At 38.7% G+C, this 20,056-nt stretch overlaps 1 protein-coding gene and 1 long non-coding RNA gene across 7 annotated transcripts; both read right to left on the bottom strand.

Moving 5' to 3' along the window:
- Positions 1 to 1,175: 1,175 nt before the first annotated feature.
- Positions 1,176 to 7,002, bottom strand: LOC141397332 (uncharacterized). The gene is made up of 3 exons (XR_012411373.1): positions 6,716 to 7,002; positions 6,169 to 6,649; positions 1,176 to 1,602 (listed from the first exon to the last, which is right to left on the bottom strand). It is a non-coding gene; the product is annotated as an uncharacterized lncRNA (long non-coding RNA).
- A 2,487-nt stretch (positions 7,003 to 9,489) lies between these two features.
- Positions 9,490 to 18,903, bottom strand: LOC141399231 (kelch-like protein 26). 6 transcript variants are annotated; one of them, XM_073977585.1, is made up of 6 exons: positions 18,248 to 18,874; positions 17,372 to 17,430; positions 13,927 to 14,287; positions 13,028 to 13,868; positions 12,592 to 12,966; positions 9,490 to 11,011 (listed from the first exon to the last, which is right to left on the bottom strand). In XM_073977585.1, exons 3-6 carry the CDS (start codon positions 14,143 to 14,145, stop codon positions 10,527 to 10,529), a joined length of 1,920 nt encoding a protein of 639 aa, XP_073833686.1. In that variant the 5' UTR covers positions 14,146 to 14,287; positions 17,372 to 17,430; positions 18,248 to 18,874; the 3' UTR covers positions 9,490 to 10,526. The 6 variants fall into 6 exon arrangements, with proteins under 6 accessions (XP_073833686.1, XP_073833684.1, XP_073833688.1 ...); XM_073977583.1 differs by lacking the exon at positions 17,372 to 17,430 and having other exon boundaries at positions 18,551 to 18,903; XM_073977587.1 differs by lacking the exon at positions 17,372 to 17,430 and having other exon boundaries at positions 18,801 to 18,875.
- Positions 18,904 to 20,056: the final 1,153 nt, after the last annotated feature.

Here is a 20,056-nt window from a genome sequence, read left to right as displayed (position 1 = left end):
TTCAAATGAAAAATTCAGTTTTTGTTTAAAATTTAATGTGACCTCTAATGTTTAATTTTATTATTTAGTACATTATATGAATAAAGAAATGATTTGGTGTTAACATAATGATAATGAATATGGTGTGAGTCGTTGATTTGGGAGGGAATATGGTCGTTTGAGGGGAATGTTAGGATAGATGGGGTTAAGGGGTCCATGTGAATGAAGATAGGAAGTCGTGGACCATGGAAGGGTGGGCTGAGTGTGGGTCTGGAACACCAAGGGACCCGAATCCCAAAGAATGTTCGCTGTGTGTGTAGTATTGTGTATTTGTTTGTCTTGTTTACCAATATTTTCCTGTTAGACCATCGGCTGACCCTGGATAGGTTGAGAACTCGCCCTGAGGACACCGAGTAGCCGGAAAAGATAGTTGGCGATGCGTGGTCATAACAGTAATGGCGCCCAAACCAAATAAGTGCCTTCTGTGTCACTTCAACGTGATATTTGAAGAGTTTTAGATAAGTGCAATAAAATCTAAGCACTTGGAAATAGCCCGATAGTAAGTTAAATAGCCCAAATCTTCTAGTCGTATTCTAATGATGACTAATTAGTATTGCAACCAGAACTACGAAATAGTGCCTGTTTAAAAGTGCAATATTAGGTTTAGTTATGTTGGAGTAGTCTAGGGTAAAGATTTTATTGGTCAGGTGCAATCTCTAGTTCGTCAAGTGTAACTATGAATGTTGTGTTATTGACCTGTTTTTGTCTATTAGTGTGTTAGTTTTTTTTTATTAAATGAACTCGTATATATAGGATTTTGAGTGGCTAAGATGATAGCTATTGCGGCAGGAATAGAAGCCGTAAGTAGAGCATTATGAGGCCAATCACCATGAGAACTTCCGTGTTAGAAAAATGATAGACATGATTGCCATGGTTTCATAATCCTATCTAGAGGATCTATTCATGTTTGTCTAGAACATTCAAAGGGAAAACACTTTAAGGAAAAAGTTTTAATAACTATTTATATGGTCTTCTTATCTGACGTTTCAATCCAAATCCTGCACAGTGGGTTTGTAGAAAGCATGAAGCTAGTCAGCATTAATAAGATCTGAGAAAATTATACCCCTACCTGACAGAGTCCCTTAATTATACGATCATAAACCTCCTACTTGGTGAATAGAAAACAGGATTAATTAATATTTTAATAATTTTTATATATTGACGATAATTAGATAACAAAAACAAATACTTGTTGTAGAAAGTGACAGGATATAGTGAAGGAAACTTTGAGAGATTACTAAACTTATTAAAATAAGAGAATTAATATAGTCGTTGCTTCAGGTAATGATAACCCGTTCTGCGACCAAGAGAATCTGGCCTCCAGCTTTTGATGCTACCTCTGATCAGGACAAAATAAAACCTAAAAAGAAAAAGACAAAAGAAGTAGATTTAGATATGGCAGAACGTAACGAGCAATTCCGAGACTTATCTGCAACGATCATTAATCGTCCAGGTACTACTGAGTCACCAGCAACAGCTCCCGTTCCACCACCGTTAGGGGGAGATAATGTTGGAGAACGATTTTCGACCCCAGGAACTACCAGGAAATCTACAGATAAAGACCTAGATGAGAAAATAAAGTTAATAGTAGGAAATGAAGTGCAAGAAATCAGAAAAACTTTAGAAGTGTTAGTTAAAACGGTTAAGAGCATTTCAACCCATAGTGCCGCTTCCAGAGTAGATAATTTCGGGACCAACGATGCTAATGGTAATGTGCCTCCACCGATGTCTACTACCAATTCCCAATCTGATACCAATTCTATAGGTAATCTATCCACTAACGCTGCTTCTGTTTCAACTATGATTGACCATATTAGAATTAGGGTAGACAAATTTGGCCTGAATTTCGATGGGAATATTCAAAAACTGACGATAGAAGAATTTATATTTCGTCTTGAGCGGTTGCAGATGCAATATAGTATCCCGTGGGAGGAGATATTGCGAGATTTTCGGTTGTTAGTCTCTGGGCCAGCGTTGGAATGGTATTGGCAAAGTCAAAGGACACATGATTTTAATCAGTGGATCAAGTTGAAAGACGCCCTATTGTGCCAATACCGGACCACTAAATCACCATTCGAGGCAATGCGAGATTTGGTGGACCGAAAACAGATGGCCAATGAACCAATTGACGCATATTTCCACACTATGGGACAACTCCGCTCTCGTCTGCAGCATCCCATAACCGATCTAGACATGATCAATATTATAAAAGTAAACTTGCGGGAAAATATTAAAGCTATTATTTACCCTATGACTGTTGCTACCGTGGAGATGTTGCGGATCGAATGTAAGGACGTAGAGAAAAACTTTCCTAGAAGGGAACTTCGACCGCCGATACAGACTCATCCACGCCCTATGAGGCAAGTAAATGAAATCGAGTTTGTTGATGAGTATGATGAACCAATTCCAACAGGCGAAGCCTCAGATACAGTGTCAGCAATTCGATTTAATGGTCAACAAAATAGACCCCTAATATGCTGGAACTGTAGATCCGATGGACACATGTTTAGGGATTGCCCATCGTCCGAAAGATCTTTGTTCTGCTACCGATGTGGAAAACCCAATACGAAAACTCCGGTATGCCCAAATTGTCAATCGGGAAACAGGAGGAGGGATGTGGAGAAGGCAGGAGATGCACGTCCCTCAGAGAATCCTGCAGCATAGATCCAATAAAGATCATTCCAAGGACAACTGAGAAAAACAATGAAGAGAGAATAACCGATGACGATAAAGGCAAGGAAGATATTTCGTATGCGAAACGAAGACATTACATCTCCGTAGAAGACAGGCAGGAAAATTATGATAGAGTTAGGTCGAAAATATTCCAAGATAATGAACCAATGCCAAATTTGCCAAAACGTATTGTGAGAATCAGACAAAAAACTGTGGAAAAACGGCAATATAGAAGAGGATTAGTAGAAGCCATCACACGTGCCAATTCCGATCAAAACGACCCTAGATTGTATGCCGAAATATACCTCAAAGGAAAAAGGATAAACGGGTTATTAGATACAGGGGCATCCGTAAGCCTTCTCGGAAAAGGATGCCGCGAGTTTATTGAAGACCTAGACCTCGCAGTAAAACCCGTATTCCATAATATTACCACGGCTAGTGGACAGAGATTCCGTATACTGGGGGAAATCGAATGCGAGGTAGAATACAAAGGGATAAAACAGGACATCAACCTGCTTTTATGCCCCGATCTGGAACAACGTCTGTATTTAGGGATCGATTTCTGGAAGAAGTTTCAGTTGGCACCGGATCTGATAGGAATTGCAGAGATAAATGTTGAAAAAGTTATGGAAGAGTTTAAGAATCCCGACGGGGAACACAAGTTGAAACCTCACAATCTGACCCCCGACCAACAATCCAGATTGAATGAGGTGATTAAAAAGTTTGATACTTTTGAAGAAAAAGGCCTGGGTCGCACAAATCTTGAAAAGCACACAATTAAATTGATCGAGGGGGCCGAACCGGTAAAGGACAGGCATTACCCGATGTCACCGGCGGTACAACAAATCACATTTGACGAAGTAGATAACATGTTAAAATTAGATGTCATTGAAGAAAGCGAAAGTCCGTGGAGTAACCGGACTACCATTGTTCGGAAACCCGGCAAAAACCGCTTTTGTCTAGATGCCAGAAAGCTAAATAAGTTGACGGAGAAGGATGCATATCCTCTCCAAAATATAGATGGAATATTGAGTAGGATCGACGAGACTTATTTCATAAGTAGCGTCGATCTGAAATATGCTTTCTGGCAGATAGAATTAGATGACGAAAGTAAAAAGTATACTGCCTTTACGGTACCGGGACGACCTTTGTACCAGTTCCGCGTCATGCCCTTCGGGCTATGCAACGCGGCGCAAAGGTTGTGTCGCTTAATGGACAAGGTCGTCCCCAGCCGGCTCAAAGAGAACGTCTTTGTGTATTTAGATGATCTGCTCGTGATCTCTAGCGATTTCGACAAGCATCTAAAACTATTGGAAGAGGTGGCTCAATGTTTAAAAAACGCTAGATTGACTATTGGGTTAAAGAAATCACAGTTCTGCTTCAGGGAACTGAAATATTTAGGGTTCGTGATTGGTGGGGGAAAGTTAAAAACCGACCCGGAAAAAGTGGAGGCAATACGAAAGATAGCTATTCCCAAAAATCCCCGAGAGGTAAGAAGCTTCCTTGGTACCGCAGGGTGGTACCGCCGTTTTATACGGGATTTCGCTGCTATATCGACACCCTTGACGGACACCTTAAAAAAGGCAAAGAAGTTCAGCATTACCAAGGAAGCTATCGAAGCGTTTGAAAACCTCAAGACTGCGTTGACCTCAGCTCCGGTACTACGCCACCCGGATTTCAGTAAAAGGTTTTTCATCCAATGCGACGCCTCAGAATATGGCATTGGGGCCGTATTGTTTCAGCTCAATGACCAGGGGGACGAGCACCCCATAGCATTCTTCTCCCAGAAACTCAATTCATGCCAGCGAAACTATAGTGTAACGGAGAAAGAATGTCTTGCGGCTGTTATGGCAGTGAAAAAGTTCCGACCTTATGTCGAACTTATGGACTTCACTGTCATAACAGACCATGCAAGCCTCCAATGGCTTATGAATTTGAAAGATCTGAGTGGGAGGCTCGCCCGTTGGTCATTGCAGCTACAAACTTTCCACTTCCAAATCGAGCATAGAAAGGGCAAGGACAATATTGTAGCGGACACATTGTCTAGACTGCCTACAATCGATGAGCTTGATGTCGATGAAATGGTCGATTTTGACATTAATGCCTTCAAAGAACCGGAATACGAAGAATTGAAGAAGACAATAGAATCGAATAAAGAGCGGTTACCGGATCTTAAAGTCGATAATGGTATGGTATTTAAAAGAATACGACCTGAAGGTACCGAGGATTTAGCCGAGTATGAGTGGAGGCTATGGATACCACAATCGGTTACCCATACTTTGATACAAAAAGCCCATGACTTACCAACAGTGGCACACGGGGGAATGAACAAAACCTTAAATCGTTTAAAACAACAATATTATTGGCCGAATATGACCTCTCAGGTCCGCCAGTATGTGGGGAATTGTCAAACATGCAAAGAAGTGAAAAGTGCCAACTACAACACTCAAACAACTATAGGAAATGAGGTCATAACGGAACGACCCTTCCAAAAGATATATATCGATTTCCTGGGGAAATATCCCAGGTCAAAAAGTGGAAACGCATATATCTTTGTTGTAGTTGACCATTTTTCAAAATTCGTTTTTTTGAAGTCAATGAGAGATGCCACAGCGAGCAATGTAGTGAAGTTTCTCATTGAAGAGATTTTCCACAAATTTGGTGTCCCCGAGACAGTCCATAGTGACAACGGGGCCCAATTCAATTCGAAACAATTTAAAGAAATTATTGCGGCATATAAAATAAATCACCTTCAAACCGCCCCGTACTCCCCGCAATCAAATGCATCGGAGAGGGTTAACCGGTCCGTCCTGGCGGCCATCAGATCATATCTGGAAAATGATCACCGGGATTGGGACCTCTACCTCTCCGAAATCGAATGTGCTTTACGCACTTCGGTTCACACAGCCACTGGGGAAACGCCCTTTTTTGCGCTCTTCGGGTACCACATGTACACTAAGGGTTCGGACTACAATCTAGCGAGGAAATTGAAGTCTCTTTCCGACCATGAGGTGATTGATTTGGACAAAAATGACCGGTTAAAGCTCATTAGAGAGAAAATAAGGCAAAACATGCACCAGGCCTATGAATTTAGTGCCAGGCGTTACAACCAGAGGGTCCGAGTGACAAAGTTTGTCCCCGGACAGGAAGTTTATCGCAGAAACTATTTCCTTAGTGACTTCCAGAAGAATTTTAATGCTAAATTTGCTCGTAAATTTACGAAATGTAGGATAAGTCGACTAAAAGGAAACAACATGTATGAGCTCGAGGACCTTAAAGGTCAACCATTGGGGGTAGCTCATGCAAAAGACCTCAAAAGGTAATAAACTGTGATAGCTTTTTCCTCTGAGTGCAATAAAACTGTGATACTAGTTAAACTAAGTGCAATATAGGGTAAAAATTTTATTGTGAATGTCCCTATTTGTGTTTAGCCCTAGTATCCACTAAAATACGTACCTCTAGGTTCGAGAATATTTTTCGACATGAAATTAGAAGCATCACAAGGTATTCGTCACGAGCCATCATATGGAGCACAACGTATGGGGGTATCTAGAAAATAATCACAAAGTACACTAATTCTACTTGTGAACTATACAAGAGACTTCCCTAATCTTTGCCCGGCTAATGAGACGTCAGGGCGTGGGAGTTCCCCACGTATGGTTCCTTTACTAGCCTCTATAAATTTACAGAACCTTTACGCATTTTCCCCGCACACCGTCTGTTCTAGCGCCAGCTCCTCACAGCCGGAGTTTTGTTGCGGGTGGGGTCAATAACAAACCGATCATTAGCCACTAAAACACATCATGCAAAAAGGACCCTCCCTTTAACACCTGGAACACGGTTGTGTTGTTGCATCGAGGCAGATTCAATATGCCGGAACATGTCTGCTCCAGGAAGAATATGATATGTACAGCATCATGGAATGACATAAAAATATCTGAAATTAGACAAAATCTTTGATAAATTGGGGTAAATAAACTTATACACACGTTTGTTTGCTTACCTTATAATTCCATTGTGAATGATTCAGGTTGTTTTTTTTTTGTGTCTTCCATGTAAACACACAACCGTACAAACGTTTACCATGCATTTATATGGCGATTTCTCATATTTACCATCAGTGATGGGTTGCTGTTGGTCAACCTCGTCAAGAGCCATACACAAATAATAAAATTTGTTCCTTTGCAGCCGTTTATAGGCATGAAATTATAATATTTCTCCTGGCTCTTAATTTTGTGTTGTGCTGCTGTAGGTATTTCTGTGTTTAATGTCAGCTGTCAGGAAATTGACAGCTGATGTTTAGGTGGCCGTGTTTACATCACCGGTTGTAAACAGTACAGCGTTGGTGGTATGAAATTTGCCGTCTCTGATAGTAGGCACATGAGAGCGGCTTAACGCCATATATGAAAATTGAATTTCCAAAATGAAAATAACAAAGTACGTTATAAAAAAAAGAGAGGGACTTCAATACTAATGCAAATTTAAATGAGACGGAATTGGAAAAGAGATTTTTTTTTTTTTGGAAAAAGCACCTATAAAAGGCAAATTTGGTTAGAAAACAGCCATATTGTCTTAGTAAAATTCCGGTGCAGACGAAGTACTTGAAGTTTGTTTTTCCTTTTTTTTAAACTATTGGTGAATAAGAGACATACAATAATTAAAAATTTCACTAAGTTGTGCAAAGTAAGTGTCCAACTGTGTATAAGAAAATATACCCAAACGGTGATGTGTGTGAGTTAGATTACTTAGATCGAGTGTTTTTTTTTATTGAATAGGAGTTCCTTGGGCTGACAGCATAAGGAGTCATCATCACAGAGTGAGATTTTGTGTGTGAAACTTCCTACGGAGACGCTAAATCTCGTGGGCATTAGTGAAAGGAAAACACTGACGGGAAATAAAAAATTATAAAGGAGCACAGCAGAGGCAAGGTAGGACATTGTGTTTTTGAAAAAAAGTGGTATTGGTGTGCGGTTGGCCTAATAATAGCATAAAAATTCGAACACAAAATCATTACAATTTAAAACTTTGACGTCCGCCGGAAAACCTGATGCAGCCGGCCAATCGCCGCCGTTGTCCAAAAAGGAAGAATTTTCTGAACACCCTGTGTCCGTCAGCTGCTTGAATTTTGCAGTGGCGACAGAAACCAGGAACAGAGTAGTAATCTCTTCCCGCGGCCAGACTGTTCTACATCAATTGAACTGTGCTACCCACTGAAACTGCCATAATCATACCTAAGACATGAGAAATTAAAGTCGTCCTTCAGGCGCATATCAAAAAAGCAACGCATTTGTTTCATGAGATAAATGTATTATTTTGTTTGTATGTTTTTTTTGTTCTTCTAATGTTTGCAGTAATTTTGAATTTGAAACTATATGAATATATATTTATTTAGTATTATTATCTTAATTTTCTTTAATAATCTATTTTTTTTATTATTTTTACTGACTTTTATTCTTTATATTTAATTTTTGTTTTGCGTTGAGACTGTGAAGGACGGTACAAATAACCGTGATAGGGGTAATTTAGTATAATTTGTTTGTGGACTTTTTTTTATAGTGTCCATAGTTCGCAATCCATCTAACTGAGCTCAATTAGGTAGGAATTTTTCGAGAAATTTGAATTTGGTCCTAATTGACCCTTCACCCCGTCGCAGGATTATTGTAGGTCCTGTCTTAAAGTACAAGCCTAACGTAAATTTCGATTCAAATGAAAAATTCAGTTTTTGTTTAAAATTTAATGTGACCTCTAATGTTTAATTTTATTATTTAGTACATTATATGAATAAAGAAATGATTTGGTGTTAACATAATGATAATGAATATGGTGTGAGTCGTTGATTTGGGAGGGAATATGGTCGTTTGAGGGGAATGTTAGGATAGATGGGGTTAAGGGGTCCATGTGAATGAAGATAGGAAGTCGTGGACCATGGAAGGGTGGGCTGAGTGTGGGTCTGGAACACCAAGGGACCCGAATCCCAAAGAATGTTCGCTGTGTGTGTAGTATTGTGTATTTGTTTGTCTTGTTTACCAATATTTTCCTGTTAGACCATCGGCTGACCCTGGATAGGTTGAGAACTCGCCCTGAGGACACCGAGTAGCCGGAAAAGATAGTTGGCGATGCGTGGTCATAACACATTGATCACGATAAGGCGAAAAGGTGAAAGGGAAAATTGTTTCACTTGCGAAATTTGTCACTAGTGAAAATCCATGATAAGGCTGATTGTTAAACGTATCGAGATGCAGCGATTGCGTTTGCTAGGCCATATCATAAGAATGAGCGATGATGAACCCGCTAAAAAGGCGTATAAATACGGACCGCTTGGCGGTGCACGCAGAATTGGCAAGCCAAAGAATAGATGGCGCAAACAAGTGGATGATGAGATGAAAAGGCGCGGTATTCCAGAGTGCGAAGCAACAAATAGAGAGGAATGGAGATCTCTTCTTAGTTCGGCCTATAGAACAAATGTTCTGTAATGGGCCAGATAAGTAAGTAAGTACCCTTGTCATAATCTGAAGCATACGTTCAGGCGCAATCAAAAGCAATTTTCCCCTCTTCTGTTGATCATTTACAAATACATATGTACTTTAATACACTTTGATTTTCTGTATAATTCTTGAAATATATATTCTAAACACCTAGGAAAGACTGTTACTAAAGGATACAATTAATCCTTCCTTTTACATATACAATTAAATTCTTATGGTTTAGATAAAAAATAACCCCATATCTAAATTATAACCATAAATACCACTCATTAAAAAAAGAAACAATAGAAAATTTACATTTTTAATTCAGATTTTTTCAATTTTATTATTTTTCATGTTTAAAATTCATGTCAAAGATTTGGAATAAAAAAACTGTTTATTTTTTTAAATACAAAACAAATTACTGTTGAGTTGTTATGTGATGTTTTTGCTACAAAAAAGCTTTACACAAATAATGCAATTTTGCAAAAATCGAAACAGGTAATTCGGAAACGGTATAATAACAAGATAATACAAATTTCATTTTCATTATTTTATGAATTATATTTATTTTTTATTTTTATTTATGGTTCATGATAATGGCCCTGCCACAAATATATATAAAAATATAAAAAAATTAAATATTTATTTTACTATTTTTGCGTTCATTTTTAGACTGATAACAATGAAGAGAAATGAAGACAAAAATAAAATAAAAAATATTGCAAAGAAAATATATGTTCAATTCCTATGAAACACATTTAAAAACGTTGTATATAAATAATTCTATAACAAAAAAAAAAACTAAACAATATTTTCAGTTGTTGTGTTAGTAAAAAATATATATAAAGAAAATACGTCTATAAAACAAGAACATTTCTTATAAAATAAAATATTTATAAATGTTTTCCATATATATAAAAGCAGCAGTATCTGTTATTCTATGAATTAAATTCTTGGCTAAAACATATTCTTAAGAAAAAAAAAAACAAAAGCAAGAGATTCATTTTAAAAATACTATATATGTATGTTGTTTGTTCCTAAAGATTAAAAGCAAGAAAATAAAGAGAATTTTTTTTCTTTAAGAAATCCAAAGTGTAGATAGAATGAAATCCATTAAACATATTTACATTAGATTAGTTGTTTGTTTGTGTGTGTAACTGTGTTTTTAAGGAGATTGTTAAATAACTTTGCCAACTGTGACAATTTCTGCCGATTGTTTCGGTTGGATTTTCTTTTGAAAAAGTATAAAAAAGTTTAAACTACATTATTTTAGTTTTTTTCTTCTTCTTTAAATATAGCATATTGCATTAATACATAAATTTTGCGCTTGTCTTTCTTCACTTCACCTTACGCACTTTCACCCCAATAGAATTCATCACGTTCTTGTGGTACATAAAATGCTGCACATGTACATTCCCACACTTCTTTGGGATATTCCCATTCAACATTGTAGGACCATTGTTTGGTTTCTAAATCATAACATTGTACAGCAGATGTTGCCCGATTTATGGTGGCCGATGACAGCAAACCTCCTATGAAATAGATGCGCTTCTTTACCGCAGCAACACCGGTGTAATATTTTGGCATTGGATTTGTTGATTCTGTAGACCAAGAGTCGCTTGCAATATCATAAACATCTATGGTTTCGGCTAAGACTCGAGTCTCCGTTACACTATCTTCATACCAACCACCACATGCATATATTCGTCCCTCCAAAGCGATGAGTATGTGATCGGCTCGTGGTGTAGGCATTTGGCACAATTTTATCCATTTTTCAGTCGTCGTGTCGAAACACCAAAGCGATGCTAAGACCAAGTGGCGATCAATGCCACCTGCAAACAGAAAATTTTACAATGAGTAAAGTTGGGGAAAAAGGAGAAATTTCCAATATTAGAAATAAAAATAAATTTATAAAATGGCATTGAAAAATCGTCTAAAAATACATATCCTCAGCATATGACTACTAAAAGAAACGAATAGAAGAGTGGGGACCTAAATGTCAAAACAAATAAATGGTTCAAATCATGACCTCAGGTACTTTCGTAATACGAAAATGTGAAATACCAAAAAAATATCTGTTGTAATCAGGATCACAATGACACAAGCACTACAAATGTTCCAAAGAATCGTAAATGAATTAAGGGGAACATTTTAAGAAATTGTGGGGGAGGTATTGGGTTGTTTTTTTCAGATTATTAGCCTTTGTTGCATGCTGCCCTCAGTGAGTCATCAAAATAAGGCAGTCATCAGAATAAGGGACAGAGGAAGTGGTCCTAAATTATTGCACTGGCCGAAAATATTGAGAGCCCTACATTTTGGACCATTGTACCAGGACGCCCCTACAGCGGAATTAACGGAGATCGACCCAGTTTGCATGTCATAACCACCGCGTCACTTCAATTCCACAGCAGTGAATTCTCTCGTATTGGATTGACCTGTAACCACACAACATCCGTGATACGGCCAGCTACAACTACCTCAGTGTACACACTTGTTGGATGCTGTATAATCAATCGTGTGTGTGAACGGACCCCAGTCGTTCGTGGAATTCAGGAACATGTGAGTGAAACAGGAAGCTGGGCAATATCTGCGGACCGTTTTAACCGTTACCTTCCCTGTATGTCGCCCTGGGAACTGCAACAGGGTGTCTCCTCATGTCTTCAGTTGAAATCTACGTGAGGAGACAATGATTCTTCACAACAACATTCTCGTTGCAGTACTTGCTCTGGTACCGTGAGAACCATTCTAATCACCATATGGTTGATAGGACTCCCCAACCCAAGCATGTCAAGAGAGATCTTCATGATCTGGAAAGAGGTCTAACGTTACAAGTGAGAACCCCTAGAGCAACAAGCCTATCAAACATGTTTAAATAGCATTCACACGGACGCAGTTGCAGATGCCATAAAAAACTATCGTATGAATGCGGTCCTCGGAAAACATGCCCGATCTATTGCAGCTGAGGAGCGTCAGCTGCCACGACAATCCAGAGTAGTTTTGGCTCAACTACGTCGGAATGGTGCAACCGTCTAAATTCCTATAGGGTGAGGATCGATGACACCATGCAAAACATCTGCCCAGCATGCGGCACAGGCCCACACGACACACTCCACATTTTAAAGCATTTTTCAAGACCAAAAGTCGTGGATTTTTTAAGATATTTTCAAAATCAAAGTGGATTAAAAAAGAATTTTTCAAGTCGAAAAGTCGTGGATTCTTAAAGAATTTTTCAACACCAAAAGTCGTGGATTTTTAAAGGATTTTTCAAGACCAAAAGTCGTGGATTTTTAAAGAATTTTTCAAGACCAAAAGTCGTGGATTTTTAAATAATTTTTCAAGACCAAAAGTCTTCAGAACAAGAAGTTGATTTATGTTTTAGAAAAATCCTTCCCCCAACTTTTTATCAACTTACCAGATATATACAATTTATCACCCAGCACTACGCCGGCATGTTGACTACGATTTTCGGCCAAAGGAGGTAAATACTCCCAACGATCAGCACTGGCATTATAACGTTCACAATTTGACTGGGCCATGTCATTGGCGTAGTGGTCACCATCATTATCATTTAGCTCACAAACACCGCCCACGGCATAGAGGAAATTATTTCCCATAGCATTCAGAGAGAAACGGCAACGATCAGCCTGGATGGGGGCTATTGTTTTCCATTTATCCTTGGTGGGACAATAACGGAAGCCAAAGGGATGAATATATTCTTTAAGGCAAACATCATATGAGCCACCAACAATATACAAATCATTGCCCAAGACTGCAGTGCCGTAATTGCCTGAAAACAAGCAAAGAAATTAATAAAGTTAAATTAAAAAAATTAACTCATGTTTGTTTACATTGCTCTATGTGTGGAATCACAGTTAAACTTTCCCATTTGCCCACAGACGGTAGGAAACAACTTATCTGATTTGTCAGGCCATTTGTTTCGAAGCCACCAATTTTCACCAAGGCCAATTCCATGCCACGCGAGTTGATTAGAACATTGGAGCATATAACTTCATCACATTCCTTTGTGCTGTGTTTTCTTTGTTGCTGTTGTTTTTGCATTTCTTGCCTTACAGCATCTACATATGGCTGAAAATCTTCCTCTGCCACTTCTGCATTCGAAAGTAAGCTATTCACATCTTCGGCCTTGATTTGATTAAAACGCACTTTGGCAAATAAAAGTCTAGCTAAATCCATTTTCAGACGCGTCTCTAAACAATATTGCAGCGCAATTTGTAATACCCTTTCTTCTCGGCAATCCACGGGATAATTACACGATAAAATGTAATCTAACTGATCCCATGTTAGATTAATTAAATCTGGGGTTTGGGCAAATTCATCTAGGCGAGAGCAAATGAAACGGTAAGTTTTACGTTTCAATGCATCCAAGGCATACAGATCTGCCAGTGCCGCAATAGCCACACAATTTTCCAAATCAATTTGTGATTCCAGATAATTAGAACATGCCTCAATTACCGCTTTCATTTGAACATGTGTGGAAACTGAGAGAACATCTTGTACATTGTTACGATCCAATTCCAATTTGGATGTGTAAGCATATTCTATGAGTAGCTCTATGCCTCGGGCATTGACACCATTTAGTTTAATCTCCGATTGGCGAGCTTCACGCATGGCATCGGTGAACATGGCGCAAAAATAATCACTACAGGCGGCCAAAACAACGCGATGGGCCTGTGAAAAACATAATTTAATTCCATTAATGCTACTTTTAAAAAAATTATGTAGTTACCTTAAATGTTCTTCCCTCCACAATGAGGGTTACATCGAACAGCTTATCTGAACATCTTAAGGCATTTAGTCCTTGCAGCAATGCCTCTGAGTGTGAGGTAAGCATAAAGTTAGGTGCTGCTGCTCTTGAGTATTTTGATGATGGTGAATTTTCGGCAGTTGCATTGGAACGTCCTTCCTGTGTATTGTGTCGCAATACAGAGGCAGCTCCGCCAGCCATTTTTTGTGCGAGTGTTTTCTTCTTCTTGGTGGGTTTACAATATTGGTGTATTTATAACTTAGAGCAAATACAACAAAAATTGGAAATTTTGAATTCTTAATAAATCGAATCAATGCATGTAATTTTGAAAATAGTTGAGTATCTAGAAAAGAGATAAAGGTAAAAATTTAATCAGACGTTGTAAAAATAATTTACAAAATAGTAACACTGAAGGCTGGATTTATCCTTCCAAATACTGTATAGGAAGGGGGCCTCGAACGAAACCCCTAAGCAGAATAAGTTCGGAAAATACATTCTTCTCCATCCTTAGTACAATTGACAAGGTTGTGGAGACACGTGGTATTACGCATTCGTTTAAGAAACACGGCTCGGGAGGTATAGCGACCGACAGAAGTGTTTGGATTAGTTTATTTTCTTTGTGTTTAATGATGTGGGATTCTGCTATGTTGGCTCTGGCTCTATCTCCAAGTCTAGGAGTATGGCTGCATCAATAGATTGTAGAAACAAAGCTACTGAAATAAGTTCAGCTGGTTTGGCAGAGCATTTGAAAAGAGGCAGTGTGACGTGCATGCTGGGCCGATGTTTTGCACGGTTTTGTCAATAATTGCCCTGTAGAAATTTAGTTAGAAGCACCAATTCGAAGGTAATTGCCCTAAAACTAATCTGGTTTGTCAATAAGGTTTCTTAGTCGACACCCCAAGTCCGTATATATTATCCCATCTTGAAGAACTCCATGTTTCAATGTGCCGGACTTCTACTTCTTGTTGTTGCAACAGTATGTTGATATGTTTGTATGTTCGTTTTTCTGCTTAATCTGGCTCTGGGTATATTTCCAGTTCGATTAATGTGGCTTCCTCGATGGGGGAAACCACAAAGCTACTGAAGTTAGTTAGTTAGTTCTGGCAGCGCAGTTGAAAATGTGCAGTGTGCCACACGGGCCTGTGCCGCATGTTGGATAGATGTTTTGCACGGTGCCATCGATCCTTGCCCTATAGGAATTTAGACGGCTGCACCATCCCGAGCGTAGCTGAGCAAAAACTAATCTGGTTTGTCGTGGCACATAGCAAATATATGTAGCAAGCGATTACAACGTGAATGAGTGTGGCCCCTAGAATTTTGGGGCAGTTTGTGGTCGGAATTTTGCTACCATCAACCACGACATTCATTCAATTGTGTTCTCCCTTCTGCCGTCCATGTGGTGAACAGAGTAGCCGTAGATTTAATGGCAGATATTTGCATATTCCACACACCCCATCTTGGGGAACTACCTGTTTCACTCTACGGAACTTGAACTTTTTGTTCCTGAAGTCCACGTACGACTGGCGTCGACTCATATATTTGATTATCCAACGTTTTCTGATGATATTCTGTTCGATGCCCTCAAAAGCATAGAGTCCACCATCACTGTTCTATCACACGGCTTATCCTTGTTGAGTCCTCGATAAATATGTGTGGAGATGGCGTGTAACGATGTTGTCGTGCTATGCTGCTTACGGAACTCATGCTGCTGACCGGCAACTGTATAGGTATTTCTGATACTGGGGATGACTAAGGTCTCAACGGTCTTTGCTACGGGCGACGATTCACCTTTGCTGGCATTCTTGCCTGGTTTCAGTAGCGGGACCACCATGTCCATTTTCCAGACTTCGGTACCGACGGATTGAGAACTTTAGTGAAATACTCCACTCCCGGCTCATACAGCTGCTTCAGCATTACCATGGAGATTCCATCAGGGCCCAGCGCTTTGAATGATTTAGCATTCCTGATGAAATTCGCAACATCATCCATTGTAAACGGGTGTGGTTCATCCTCGACAGGAAGAGATCTGATTCGACGTAGTACTCTTCTCTTCGCCATGTCACTCCGGGGTACTCGACAAACTGTTGATTGAAATAACATGCGCACCTCTTCGGTTCAGTTAGCGTAACGTCGCTAAACGTGACTAAGGTCACATCTTCCTTCTTTCCAGGGTTCGAGAATGTCTTAAACGTTGCCCACTATTCACTTATTCTGGCTCCAATGTTGCAACTCTTCAGTAGAGTTGTGCCAAATGAACTATATGGAATTATATCGTTCACTTCGCAGTTCCAATGGCCCTCAATTTTTCTTTGAACAAACTGTGTATACTTGATATCACACGTTACATTTCATAATGTTATTCATACGTTTTGGAACTAGTACAAGGAACTAGATTATCCAACTCTACTTATGATCACCGACCAACATGTTAACTTTCAGTGTCAGCTCCCCGTATCTGGGATCACTAGGTTTGGCACGACGAAGCTCATTTGGTAGTCCCGTCGCCTCTGCTGGGAACTTTGGTCACACTTCGGGTATTGGACTAGCAGGTAAATGGCGTGCGGCTGCGGCAGTGATGATGTCTCGGAACGTCCTTTCTGCTAACCGAACTTCAGGAGGGTTGGGTATTTCTCTGAAGCAGCAATTGTTTAACTGTCGATAACTAGGCCAATTAACTTGCCTTTATTCTTATATCATGTTCTTATCAAACCATTATTACTAAATTTCAATACGTGCTTCTCTCTTGTGCAAATGTCATCATAATATTGAAAGTACCTGTGGAAAACATAATAACAGGATCCCTACTCCTCCCCTCTTGAACCAACTTATGCCTCCTATTTTGTACTTGGTATCATCGCCTCCTACTAGTTCCTCATATTGGTGGCTACAAAAAGTTCGACACAAGCAAAAATAACGTAATAGCTCTCCTAATCAAACATTCACAATACAAATTACAATTGAATCACACAAGTTTCTTATCACCAATTATCAATATTATTACTTAATTTCAATACGCCCGAGCTTCTCTCATGTAGAAATGTCAAAGTAATATTGGAAGTCCGTTCTTATCTCTACATTGTGATGGACAAGTGGTTTGAAGGGCAAGGTTGGGAATTCCCTGTATATGATGTATGTATGTTGTGCACAACATTTCAATAAAAAAATACTGACCCAATTTTAAGCGATGCTGCCCACTCGTAGTGACGTTCATTGAACGAAGTCTCGTGTTTGCTTATCAATATACATTTTTTTGTTATGAATTCAGGTCAATAATCCCATGTTGTGAATTTCATTTGTTTTTATTTTTATTGGTAGGAATACAATTCTTGCATATGATTTGTTATTATAATGGTCATAATACTTTTCCCCGATATCAATTGTTGTTATAAAATAAATATTGTTTGTTTATAAACCAATTTTACCTTACCCTTGAGCAGTGAGTGGGGAAGACAGTGGGGTGAACACAAAATAAACAAATTTTGCAAACTGGTTAAACTCAATTTTCTTTCCCATCAACTTTCCCTGTGTAAACAGGGACTTGGTATGTCCCGGTCCACACTAGAGTGATTTCAATGTAATAATTTCATGAAATTAGACGTTCATAGATCGAGTTCCCCACTACAGCAATTTCATAAAATTAACTTTGTATGGAACTCGACCCAAGAACACCTAATTTCATGAAAATTTTTCTATGAAATCACTGTATTGTGGACCGGGACTATGCGCGCGCCTTTTCTTCTGATTTGACGGCGGGCGATTTTTAGCCGATTTGAGCAGACAAAATTGGCGGCGGCGAGATTCGAAAAAGATGAGCGGCGGCGCCGCCTATTTTAAGCCGACTGGCTTCCTCCTCTGATTGAGAGAACTTTTTTCGGCAATTGAGAGGCAAGAAATAAAAGAACTTTTTCGGCAATTGAGAGGCGAACGTTTTGACGGAAAGAAAAACAAAATTGTGTTGGTGGAATTGCAGAAGGAATTACATATGGGCGAACAAAAGTGACTATGCATGAATATGTAAAAAACATACCGTGTAGAAACCCCATTAGATACTTGTTGCACAGATTTTTGCAACTGTGGTCGATTCGCAGCACAGGATTTTTGCAACTGTGGTCGATTCGCAGCACAGGATTTTTGCAACTGTGGTCGATTCGCAGCACAGGATTTTTGCAACTGTGGTCGATTCGCAGCACAGGATTTTTGCAACTGTGGTCGATTCGCAGCACAGGATTTTTGCAACTGTGGTCGATTCGCAGCACAGGATTTTTGCAACTGTGGTCGATTCGCAGCACAGGATTTTTGCAACTGTGGTCGAGGGGAATGTCGTTGTGTTATCTTTCACTTTGACTACTTCGTCAAGTGCCCTGGTAAATTTTGCAAAACTTCCGTGAGTTTCTTTCGCGAACAAAATGAAAAAATCTATGTTAATTCTTTGTTTTAATTAAATAATTACTAAACAAGTACCCAGACCAGCAAGCAGCAACACGACGACCCGACCACCACAACTACCTATTTTTCCAAAATAATACAGCAATAACAAATACAGCAATATAAGACGAACTGATCCAACAGCGAAGCGAACCTATAACAACCATTCACATTCACTTACCCAACTTTAACTTTAGGTGTCTCGTATTCTTCTGGTACTTCTCTCTGCTTCTCTGCTTCTTAGTGATTTTGGACACTACTAACTTTTGCTCACACCACCATCATAAACACATTCACTACCATATTACCACCATCATTACAAAGAAATTATAAGACTTCTTCTTTCTTCTTCTTTAAAGTTATATTTTCACTGTTTTATATTTAATATTCCACTCTCTAGAGATTGTACATAAAATTTATTTATACACCACCTTTTTCCTTCCTAATATATATTTTTATTTATTTATAACAGTGATTTGTCTGATAGAGTTTTGTGTTCCGGAACTAATTCAATGCAAAAATTCCGTGAACTGAACTATCGGAACATTCACCTGATATCTTTGCCATCTTTAATAATTTCTTAGTTCATCTAAGTCCCGGTCCACACTAGCGTGAATTTCATTAAAAAATTTCATGAAATTAGGCGTTCTTAAATCGAATTCCCCACTACAGCAATTTTATGATTTTACTCTACTATGGAAGTCGATCTAGAGACGCATAATTTCATGCAAATTTTTCAATGAAATCACTCTAGTGTGGACCGAGACTAATATTACTCAGCAAAAATGGAAGCTGTCATGATACAATTAAATAGGTAGATGCCTCAAAGCCGCGGCACATACGGTCCGTTGTGTGACGCGTTGCGCATTGAAAACAACAACCATATGAAAAATGTGTAAGTGATGCCAAGTTTGTTCTGGAAGTTTTCATGTGGTTGTTGTAACGCGACGCTCAACGCGACGTATGTGCAGAGGGCTTCAGTCCATCTGATCGAATCTAAAACATCAAAAAACTAGGAATTCGCCATGAAAAATCAAAACAAAAAACCATGGTACAATTATAAAGGTAGATGCATAGGCGAATTGCTACAATAAAGCAACTTTTTTGTAATGTAAACTGTCAAAATTTTCGCCAAATAGTCTCTTGTTGTCTTTTTTTATCGCTTGTGTTTGTATATGAAGAGTAGACATGCTATCTCTTACTTACCGAATCATATTGTTACGAATGTAACTGATAGGTTTAAGTTAATTTAGTTTAATTTCCGTTAATTTAAAAATTTGAATTGTAACGTAAAGTTTTATTACGCAGTTACTTTATTTAAGCAACAACAACTACCATGTAGAATCATCTTCATCATTCTAGTTCTACCTTACATGTTACTGATGTGCCTTTATACGTGTTCGTTTACTCAAAATTTGTACAAATTGTTACTGGATGTTGTTCGTTTACTCTACATTACAATGCAAAAGACCTTAACCGATTACAAGAAGTTACTGAGCTTGTACGAATTTGTACAAAATATTGAGTAAACGAACAGACCTATTGTTTCCATTTGTTTTGCCATAATCGTTCAATTATCGCCTAGTATTTGTTTTTGTTGTACTTTACTTTGTCCATTACGTCATGTCTGTATTCTGTGTTTGTATCCCGTATATGTGTGTTGTTGTTGTTCGTTTGGTGCGAGTGT

This window comes from Musca autumnalis, unplaced genomic scaffold (assembly GCF_047663935.1).
Source record: "Musca autumnalis isolate F117 unplaced genomic scaffold, ASM4766393v1 scaffold_3, whole genome shotgun sequence".
Lineage (NCBI taxonomy): Eukaryota > Metazoa > Arthropoda > Insecta > Diptera > Muscidae > Musca > Musca autumnalis.
The sequence above is the reverse complement of the archived record's forward strand: the minus strand, read 5'-3'. Positions and strand labels throughout refer to the sequence as shown.

What these genes read in the sequence shown, in the direction of transcription:
- LOC141399231 (XM_073977583.1), bottom strand. Translation starts at nt 14,145, where the DNA reads ATGGCTGGCGGAGCTGCCTCTGTATTGCGACACAATACACAGGAAGGA. An exon ending in TGGAGGGAAGAACATTTAAG is followed by an intron (nt 13,869 to 13,926) that starts GTAACTACATAA and finishes TGTTTTTCACAG; the next exon opens with GCCCATCGCGTTGTTTTGGC. An exon ending in TGATAAATTGTATATATCTG is followed by an intron (nt 11,012 to 12,591) that starts GTAAGTTGATAA and finishes TTCTGTTTGCAG; the next exon opens with GTGGCATTGATCGCCACTTG.